Source organism: Leptonotus elevatus, chromosome 5, assembly GCF_054856555.1.
Source record: "Leptonotus elevatus isolate MCC_2025b chromosome 5, RoL_Lele_1.0, whole genome shotgun sequence".
In the NCBI taxonomy this organism is placed as follows: Eukaryota; Metazoa; Chordata; class Actinopteri; order Syngnathiformes; family Syngnathidae; genus Leptonotus; species Leptonotus elevatus.
The window spans coordinates 10,640,594-10,651,259 of record NC_141243.1 but is presented as its reverse complement, the minus strand read 5'-3'; the positions used below and the strand labels follow the sequence as shown (position 1 = coordinate 10,651,259).

General features: G+C 40.7%; 1 protein-coding gene across 1 annotated transcript in view; it reads right to left on the bottom strand.

Annotated features, from left to right (window-relative positions):
• Positions 1–223: 223 nt before the first annotated feature.
• Positions 224–10,666, bottom strand: part of fbxl17 (F-box and leucine-rich repeat protein 17) — a 238,494-nt gene continuing 228,051 nt past the window's right edge. The window contains exon 11 of the mRNA XM_086077100.1: positions 224–2,508. Coding sequence (XP_085933226.1) covers positions 2,371–2,508 — 138 coding nt within the window. The 3' untranslated portion in view covers positions 224–2,370. The remainder of the gene's footprint in view (positions 2,509–10,666) is intronic.

The following is a 10,666-nucleotide window of genomic DNA, read 5'->3' as shown; positions in this document are numbered from 1 at the left end:
TGTGCATTCTCACTGAATGCTAATGTTACCGTGTCGCCCATCATGCTCATTGTGGTCTAGAAATAGAATTGAAGTAACAATGAGTCAAGGGAAGGCTGCCCGCCAGGAGCTGTCTCCACTTTCTGAAAAATGAGGAAAAACATTCTCCTGCTGTTTTAGATATTCTGCGCCACCTCAATTTCACACACGTAAAAGAAAGAGAACAAGGATTGGGGGGGCGGGGGGAGCTTGAAGTTGTAGTGCTTTATTCATCTTTATGCAAAGCCAGTCATTTACGCTTGCCTTAACAAATCAAGAATCAAGTATGTCAACATCTAGCGAAGGAGAAAGTGCGGATGGGGATTACAAAAGAACAAAAACAGACTCAGGGCGCAACCCTGCGACTGCTACGTCTACAAATCCTGACAAGGGGAAAATCAACTTTTCACTCGTGTGAAATCTTCTTACGATGTACAAAGTGTTGCTGTATTCAAACGACACTGTACTGTACATTATTGTAATCTGGAAAAAAAGCAAACCCAAAGCTATTGTTGCTAGCTGGATGGCAGATAGAAAAAACGTTGCTTGTCTGCACTTTCAACTCCACACTGCACTTGTTTGATGAAAAGTAATCCACTCTCTACTACCAACTTGATTTCCTCCGTCACAGGAAATCCCTCACTGAATTGCTACATAGCTAATTGTTACAAGTATATGCTCAAAATCGATATAACACTAATAAGTAAATCTCAAGTATATGAATATACCAGGCCATACAATGGGGGATGACATTTGGTCAAAGAAGGGAACGATAAATATTCTTTTAGCAATTTACGGATCGACTGGCATTTAGTTAAGGCATTTATTTCATGGTGTTTTTGGCGTGTACAGTGAAACCTCTGAAATCCAACAAAGAATGAAGAATTAGACCCAAATTTTCAGAACGTCATCATGCAAGATGTCACAACAGAATACCGGGGGGGGGGGGGGGGGATACTAGGCTGCTGAGTTAAATCAGGCGAGCGTACATACTGTAGCATCCATCTTCCGTCAATTGTAAGCATTTCATATTGAATGAGTGTTTGTTTTTGTTTTTAAGTTCAGCCGATCACAGGGTACATAGAGACAAACAAGCGTCCGGACTCACAATCACACCTCTATGGATAATAAAGTCTTTCAAGAACCAAAACATTTTTGAAAACTGGGTGCCACACAAGCATAAAGGAAACAGATATACTTACAACAGCACCATTTCAACTAACAATCAATTAATGATGACTATTGTGTCCTAATATGACTGAAATCCTATTTCAATATCTATCGCGCATCATCTGATCTTGCACCACTTATCCGATCAGGTGAGCCGGAAGCTATCCCAGGCAATTTTGTACCAACGGTAGATCAGATCCTAGTCTCGCATTCACATGCTTTGAAAAAGGCCCGGAGAGTTAATGAAGGTCACGATGGTGACGTACCCTGAAACAGATTGAGTGCATTTCCATTTGTCATTTCCATGAGTCATGCAATGGATTGTGTTTGAATTTCGAGGTTCCACTGTAATCCCCAAATATGAGACTATAATACTTTTATCCTGCTTCCTTTTCAACCCGTGTGAACAAAACAAAAGCATTGTTCCCACGTCATGCAGCGAGCTTCGGTCCAATTTGTGATCATTTTCAGTCAGATGCCGATCTCGATCTAATCATGCACTTTTGGAGAAATAATCAATGTGGTTTTTCCTGCTATTCAATCGCCTGGGAGGGAAGGAGGATCGGGCCACAGTCCAATCCGGCGTGTGCCGCACCGGGACAACATTTATATGTAGCCTCGACAACGATCTAAACACGGAGAAATCCACAAATCCCTTCACACGAAACTGCACGAGCAAGAAAGTCAAGATAAACATCACGTTTGTCAAAAAGCCTCAAACGAGCGCTCGAGTCTCAGCGGCTCGGAGCCGGAGAAAGATTGTTGTTGTGGTGGTGGTGGGCGTCGCCTCGAAGGAAGCGCACGCGTCGCTGGACTCGACTTGGCGGGATAATTGTTCTTTTCTAAGCCGCCGTCTTCATCGTTCTTCTTTGCGTCCGCTGCGTCCCATCTTAAATGCGTAAGGTTCGGAACTCTTTCATCCACTTTGTTGCTTTTTGATTTGAGGAGGATGATGATACGTCGTCAGTTTCATTCAGTTAATGAATAGATTCATGGAAGAGTCCAGAGTGTGTGTGTGTTTGTGTGTCCACATGCATGTTTGAACAGTAAATGAAAATCAAATAGGACTGAGCTGAAAATATGGTGCACGTGTGTCAATGTTTGGGATAAAAATGTTTTTTTGTTCAACGTGTGTGTGCGTGCGTGCGTGTGATTACGTATGTGTGTATAATCCAGCCACAGCTACAAGGCGTTGGAAGCACTTGGGCTCCAGCCCATCTGATAAGCTCTCTCCAGGGTTCTCTTGCAGTCCTGCATTACGGTGCTGAATACAATGTGAGGGTACTGGACCACCAGCCTCTCCACTGTCTCCTCGTTCACCTGCAAATACAACGGCGGCTCCAGTTAAACAATGAGCAGCGATAAGAAAGGACATTCAGATTCAGCATTTTGTTAAGTGATGGAAGTTCATTTTTTGTCTTCTTCGGTTGCAATTGTTGTGAACTTGAAATTCAAATTTCCATGATGCCATGTCACCATATTGAAAGCAGCACATGTGTAAAAACAAACAAACAAACAAACAAAAAAAGGCCAGGTTGTTTTCCATTTCTGCAGTTGCAGCACCCAGTTTAATTTGAATTAGGCATGTTCTGACCCACGCTAATCGGCAGATGAAACCTAACACGTTTGACTCGATTCACAATGTATGCTTGCATTAGCAAGCAAGTGCCTGACTGTTAAGTCTAATTAGTGATTGTAGGTCATTTATGTAAATTGAGGCTAATGTTACCTGTACCATTTAAACTAAGTGGATAATTATGACCTCAGCTAATTAGCATTGTATAGACGAGACATTTGCATGCTGGTGTGAGTATTGCTCACTTAGACAAGCCTTGACAGAAATGCTGCAGTTACCACTCCCATAAATTTGTCATAGCAGCAAATATTTTCCAAAATCTCCATCAAAAAATATTGATTTTCACCCGGTTCAATCGAACACAGCTTTGTGAAGTACCATGAAGAGACCCTGATACTTTGCGCTGAGGAGCCAATAGGAGCACATGATAATAAAATGACTTGCCAAGCCTATTTCTTTGCCACTGCTGTTTTTATGTACAAAAACACAATATTGTGCTTTTTTTTGCAAAACGAGATTTTTCTTTTATTTTCTTTATACAGTATCATGCACTTTTTTAATATCACCAACCTCCCCACAATATCGTGATAATTATCGTATCGCAAGGTTCAATCATGATAATATTGTATCGTGACTTGGGGGGGGGGGGGGTCGGGTCATTACAATTTGTAATCGTAATTAATTGCATGACTTCAATAGTTAACTCACGATTAATCACACACATTTTATATCTGTTCTAAATACACAATAAAATGCAAAAAATAATAATCTGAGTTTGCATACTTTGGTTGGCATAAAAGTGGAATTTTTTTTTAAACTAATAGAAACATGACTGCATCTTTTAGTCATTGATACAGTCATTTCATAATAATTCATAAAATTGATAAAATTTAAAATATGTACTCTACTGTAAAAAGTAGTGTGATATTGATTTTTTGTTGAGGCCATTTTTCTGACACTAGATGGCATAGTTGCATTTGTTAGACGGTGACAGCTCTGTGGATTTTTCGTTTCATATTAAGAGCTATCTAATCTTTAACACAAAATAACTTTTTTTTTTAAATGACCACAGTCTCCACAAATATATTCATTAATATTAAATGTTTTACTGCTAAATTTTGATGTGGATGTGCCTGCTGCATTGCGTAAGGGGCAGTCATTAATCATGTGTTAAAAGAAATGAGTAGCGTTAAAGGAACTTTAAATTAACTCAAAATTAACACACACATTTTGACACCATTAATCGTGACGTTTGTGTATCAGTATGTCCCTGTCATGTGCATGCAATTAAAAAAATGCTTTCATGACTGTCGTTAGTAAAGACATTTTTAAGAAGATCTGGGTCCCAGTCACACACTGTGCAGAAAATAGTTTCCTCGTATGGTTCTAATGAAGCCTTTCACGCTCTGACCAACTACAAATCAGCACATTCGCTGTGTGCCAGTCCGAAAATCAGCAAGAGGAAGGACCACTGCGAGAAGCTGACAAAGAGCAGAGGCACTGTAACCCCGGAGACCTCCAGGGGTTAGCCGTAACCCACCCAGAACCAACCCCTGCCCACCCTGCGAGCGTGACACTTTCCAGGGGAAATGATGAATAAACACTCACGCACGCACATGTTGAGCACACAGTCATTCGTTGTTACCAAAGCATCACGCAAAGCATTGAACACTTTCATACTATCCCAAAAGCTGAAAGTGGAATCATTGCTGGGTGTCATGTCGATAAACCTTTGAAAATTACCAAAATAAATTCAAAAGGCCACATAAATAAACGCAAAAACCCGAATAAGACTCTTTTTCTAGCCCGAATTGTAAGTGTTGTTTAGACCAGATGTTTGATAATAAAGGTGGCTATTTAAAGCTTTTCATTCTGCATTGTGATATCAAGCACTTTTCATTCCAGGATTCCTATTGATTTTAAGTAATATTACACCATCATCGGCAAGGCCGCATGTCTCCTTTTCACTGATGGTCCAACTTTTGTTCAAAATCAGAACCTTCATTGATTTTCAAGACACAAGATGTCATTTATCATGTGTCGAATGTGTGGGAAAACCTAAAAAAAAAAGACAACTTAAGCACACTTCAACAATGAATAATTAAAGCTTTTCCTTCCAGCTTTTGGACACGGGTTTGGGTGTCTTGAATTTTCACTGAGCTTGTCATTGATGTGGAGCCACTTGGATCCCATTAATCAAATACAGCAACTGTCTTTATTATGCCGCAGTAATGGAGAGATGGAAAAAGAAACAAGTGAGGCGAAAGGCTGAATTTTAACACCAGCCAAAGCGGTTTCGTTTATTATGACGATTGGCTGAGCCTCATTAGCAGCTCACATGACAACACCCTGATTGCCTTCATAACATATTATACTATAGTCCTGAAAAAAAGCCTCCCCGGATTGTTAATCAGTGCTTAATTACAATTAAAACACATTTGAAGAATAGACATGTCAAACTGATGGGAGGCCATAACATTTATTAATGTTCATTGCAAACAAGACTCCCACTAAACGTCTCCCAATCAAAACTCAGAATCGTTTCACTAATTGCTGGTTACAGAAATGTTAAATGTTGATGGAAACCAGGAAATGTTGAGAGCGTTATCGTGCTAAAGCGAAAAATAAAGCACACACCAGAAAGTATAGAAGGTTTTAGGAAGGTTTTACATCTTTTTACTCTTTTTCAAATATGTACAATTTTATTTTTATATATTTTTCAAATCTAATTTATTAATTCATACATTTAATTTCCTATATTTGTCACTAAATCAAAACGGCATGTTCCATTGTCGACTTTTTCAGTCCTTTTTGCATTGCAACTCTTTTTTTTTTTATCTCTATCTATTTACCTACACATAATAATAAATGACCAATAATCTATAAAAGATAAAACAATAGCCTAATAAGGCTAATAAGAATTGATTCTGTAAATTCAGAAAATAAATACCTCAAGCTTTTTGACACATTACATGGCTGAATATTACTAAATGTTGCATGGGTAGGCAGAATAAGATCTGATGTTTGCTGATTTGCAGTCTAAAGCAAAAATTGCTGCGATGTGAATGAAGGCTGTAAAATAATAATCATAATAATAAAATAAAAAAATAAGAAAAATACTGTTTGGTAAGCGTGCCAAAGGCTGGTGTCATATTGAATGGACCTGCTTTCAAAAAAATGATGACTCATCTGATTTTGTTACTGGGCAAAAGTGCTCAGTGATATTTTGTTGCTTGGCAACTTTAAGCCGGAAACCAAAGTAATAGGGGTCTCTGGTGCATGTCTCTGACAGGGATTTTTTTTTTCTCTTTCTGATCCCGTATTGCAGTCGTTCAAAAGCTGCTGCCAAGTCTGAAGGAAAGACACATGATACAGCAGATCCCTACTCCGGCATCTGGGAGCATAGCCACAGCTATCTGGAGCCAGGCCTATACTTATGATATTTTCCCCCATTTTAACTTCAAAAGATGCAGCACGTAGATCTGAGTGTGGCGTAATGCGTGCTGATGGGTAATGTGATGTTGTCACAAGACGGCAAGAGAGGGATGGAACAAAAAAGACTTGTCAAGGTCTGGTATGTGAAAAGCGCACCTCCGTCTTCTTTCAAGGTGATGGACGCCTCCTTTCTGATATGAACTCTACACCCATGGGCAATTTCTTGCCTTTGCAATCTCGTAGCTCTTTTAAGACTCCTCGTGATGGAGATGCACTCCCCGTCGCCGCGTAAAATCTACATTTAGCACAAACGACGGGTGTTGCCTGGATGGGTGCTGCAGTAAGACTCGTCGTAAAGCTGACTAATGTAGCAGCGGTTTTACATTCTCAGGGAAAAAGAAGAACAGATAAATGGGTAATTGGATACACGAATACAAAGTTGCATATCATATTAGCCAGCCTCCCACAGTGCGCCAAACAATGCTGGAAAACAACGAGGGTTTAAGAAATAGGACAATTAGGAATGATTCCTTCACTGAGGAGGTAAAAAGTGGAATTGAACGGCAGTCGCAAAGACAACTTTTCAAAGACATACTTTGTAATGCTACACAGGGATGTGGTAAGCCACACAACATGGATCTACACAGAAACATTTCAAGCACAAATTGAACTGTTCTAAATAGTTATTGTATTATGAGAACAAAAATATGACCATGTAGTGGAAACAGCTGTGCAGTTGCTATTGATATTGATGTACTTCAACTCTTATTATTGCAAAATTGCCTTTTTTTTTGTTGGTAGAATCGTGTTCGTGGATCACATTTTTCCCCTGCAGCAATGGAGAAGACGGCCTCTTTGCATACTGTAAGCACTGAGGGCCACATTGTTCCGTATGAGAATTACCGGTTTCTGTGGCAGGTTAAAGGGTCAACCACAAGCTTAGACCACATGCAGGGATCACAGTTTGGATGCTACCTCAGTGTCATGGCCGCTGCTTTTACTGAATTCATTATGTTTTCAATTAGGCACCTCATTGAAGCAGATCTTTCATTGTGAAACAAGCGATAATAAAATATGTTTGTGTTCTTTCAATGCTTTTAAGTTTAATGCAAAGATGACAGTGTTTTTATCCAATATCTGTGTAAGTCCACAAAAAGGCCCCTTTACTGCATTTTACTCACCATTCACACAGTAGCATGCCTAAAAGATGAACTGATACCTTGCGGGCACACTTTCGTTAAGACATTATTTTTATTCGAATTTTCAAGAAATGCAAAAATAAGGCTTGGGGGCGGCTGGGGCTGGGTTGGGGTGGATGGCGGGGGGTCGTGGGGGGAGCGGGGGCTGTGGACCGGTGGGGTGCCTGGCGGGTCTGCAGTGCCCCGTCCTGCTGCGTTGGGGGCGCGGGCTGTGTTGGGGTGGGGGGCGCTCCTGCTCCTGGGTTTGCTCTCCGGCCGGTGGCCCTGGCGGGACCCGGGGGTCGTCCTTTGGCGCTGCCGCGGCCTGGGGGGCCCTGAGGTGTTGCGCTTGCTCTGTCCTGGCAGGGGTCGACGGCTCCCCTCTTTGGTGGAGATTTTCATGCATGCCAGATCCACCACACCAGCATCTATCGAAATTCAGACACAATCTGCTTCTTCCTCTGGTCATTGAATCGGTGGAGGCTGGTGTCTGTGGATCTCACTCGGCTTCGTCTGTCCTTCCTTCCTTTCCTCAGTCTCTCCTTTGGTCTATTGAGGTCTCCCTGATTTGTTGGAATTTAGATGTTTCCGGGGTTGGTGAAGAACTCTGGTTGGTGGCCCGGTGGGTGGTGTCTGGTCGGTGCTGGATTTCACTTTCCTTTGTTTTCTTTGGTCCTTCCTCGGGTCTCCTGACGGCGGTGTTCGGTTTAGGTGAACGGTATGGGATTTTTTTTTATAGTTTTTTGGTGAACTAACGAATACACGCACTCTCGCATGCACGCACATACACATACTCACCCACATACAAAAATAAAATAAAATTTAAAAAAGTGCAATGATGATGACATTACCGAATGAACAATACTGAGCTCTTAAAAAGAAAAAAGAAAAAAAAAGAGCGGCAGTCTCTCCTCTCAATATTTGCAAAAGAAGAACAGATGGAAACTGGCATAAGTCACATGTCCATTTTGCGCATTTTCAGTAAATTCGCTTAAAAAAATTACAACAATTTGATGGAAACCTGACTACTGTTCCATCTTGTTGCCAATGTTCTTCTAATTGAGAGCAGGTTCAGACTGCACTATTGCACAAAGTGAGGTAGAGCCGATTTGAAATGAAGTTCTGTTGCACGACTGGTGATGTCAACCTGACATCCAATAAGCAAAGTGTCAGTCCCAGCAGCTAATGCCAAAGTAATACTGATCTTATTTCATCATCCATCATACTTGTATTTGTTTCAGTTGGTCTTCCTGAGCAACCTGGCAGCTATTGCAAGCCCCGGGCAAATAAAGAGAGACAAATACCCCCTGGCCTCCGCCTAGCTCAATGCAGAGAGTGCATTAGTCAACCCGTAAATACATTTGGGGGTAAATGTTTAAAAAGGCTGTTTTGGGAGCAGTTTGTGCATCAGGTCTTTGTTGCCTGTCTGGCTTTAAACGGGGGCAGATTTATAGCTTTCTTTCAGGGGAAAACCCCCAGTTGAAGACTTTCCAAATCAGTGACTGAACAAAAGAAAAGATAGTTCTTTGTTTTCGATAAGGGAAGAGAGTATGGATGGAAAAACATTTAAAGATAGACAAAAATCAACAAGTTAAAGCAGATCTTGGATATATTAACTATGGACGTTTTGGTGTGGAGGCTGTTTGGTAAAGCCTAAATTCCACCAATTTGATTTTGTCTCAAAAGGATGAGCAAGCCTCACAATGTGCTATTAAAAAGCAAGTCAGGTGCTCTTTGGGACTACCATTCACACCCACAACCCTACACAAAATCAGACAGTAGCTGAACCACAAAGTAGCAACATATGCTCATCTGAACTGGCTAGAAGAAAGAGCTACTGGAGCACAGGCGTGTGAAACCACGTCTCCGTAATACGTGAGGATGTTTTCTAAAAAAAACAAAACACACACACAAAAAAAAAAAAACATAACGCTAGCAACCTTTCCTGTCAAAAAAAAAGAAAATAAACATTTGTTGTCTGTATGTAAAAATATTCCAAGACGCAAAGGGCGCTAAATTGCACGTCTAAACACACAACATACAAGTTAAAATCAAGAAAAATACTATTTCACATGTGCATGTATGATGTCATGTATGACAAAGAAGAGGTCGCGCTATGTCCATTTGGCTTCTATTAAGCAAAACCAACCATCTGATTGCTGTCAGATCCTATTTATACATGTCCTTGTTGACTTTGGGTTTGTTTTGACCAAGACTTGTTTCAACTCGGTTCAACATTTCATAACAAAATTCGGGGTTCATGATTATGCTTTAATACAAGTGGACATATTAAATTGCTGCAAAAGTACAACATAGCGTAAAAGATGTATGTTGACAGCAACATTAAAATCAGAGGAACAGGAAGGTGTGGTCACAAATGTTGTTTTTGGTCTTACATATTGATGTGATTGGCACGACAGCAAGGTCATAAGCAGCCTGTTGAATACCGTAAACTAAGACAGAACGTAAAAAAAAAGTGATCTTGGAGCAAACTTACTGAGGTTGGACACAAATGGAATTTCTTAAAGACAATCACAACAGAGCTACTGTTTAATTTTTACCTCGAAGGAATGGCTTGTTCTCTGGAGTAAATAAAGAACAAGGACAAATCGACCCTCGCCTTACAAAGAGACGCCATGATAAAAAATTCATAGTGTCTCTTTAGAGGGAGGAGAGCTCTGATTAGATTGGACCAGTCAAAGTTAAAACAAGGTGGGCTGCAATCATTATTGTGTCAATATTTTGATGAGTCTTCCTGATGAATGTGAGATGATCACATGAAAAATGGAGCTCAAGTCATCAATTCCCACTCACGTTCAGACAGTTTTCTGTTTCGACTGAACTGTTGGGTTAAACTGTTCCTTTTTCCAAATGTTAGCCGAGTAGTCACACGGGTTATATTCTAACTTTTTTTTGCACACATATCCTTTTCCCTCTCGACAGTCATTCATAATGCAAGGAATCAAACGAAGGCTGACAAGTTGCTTGCCTCAAAAGTTTCCCGAAGCCCCCCTGGATGTATGAAATATGTACGGACACTGTTTCCAGAGAGGGACTGGTATGGCCATCAGCATTAAAAAGCTAATTAATCACCGACGCAGTCGGACACGAGGTTCGTAGTCTACGGTTGCCAGCTGCCTCTTGTCTGAAACAAGGCAAACTTCAGTTACTGTCCACGACCAAATCGAGATTGGCAAAAATCCGAACCGCACTGAGCCGTGTATCCTTTCTGGCCATGAGTCCATGAAATTATGTTGGCCTCTGTGGAGATGAGTATACAGCGAGGGAT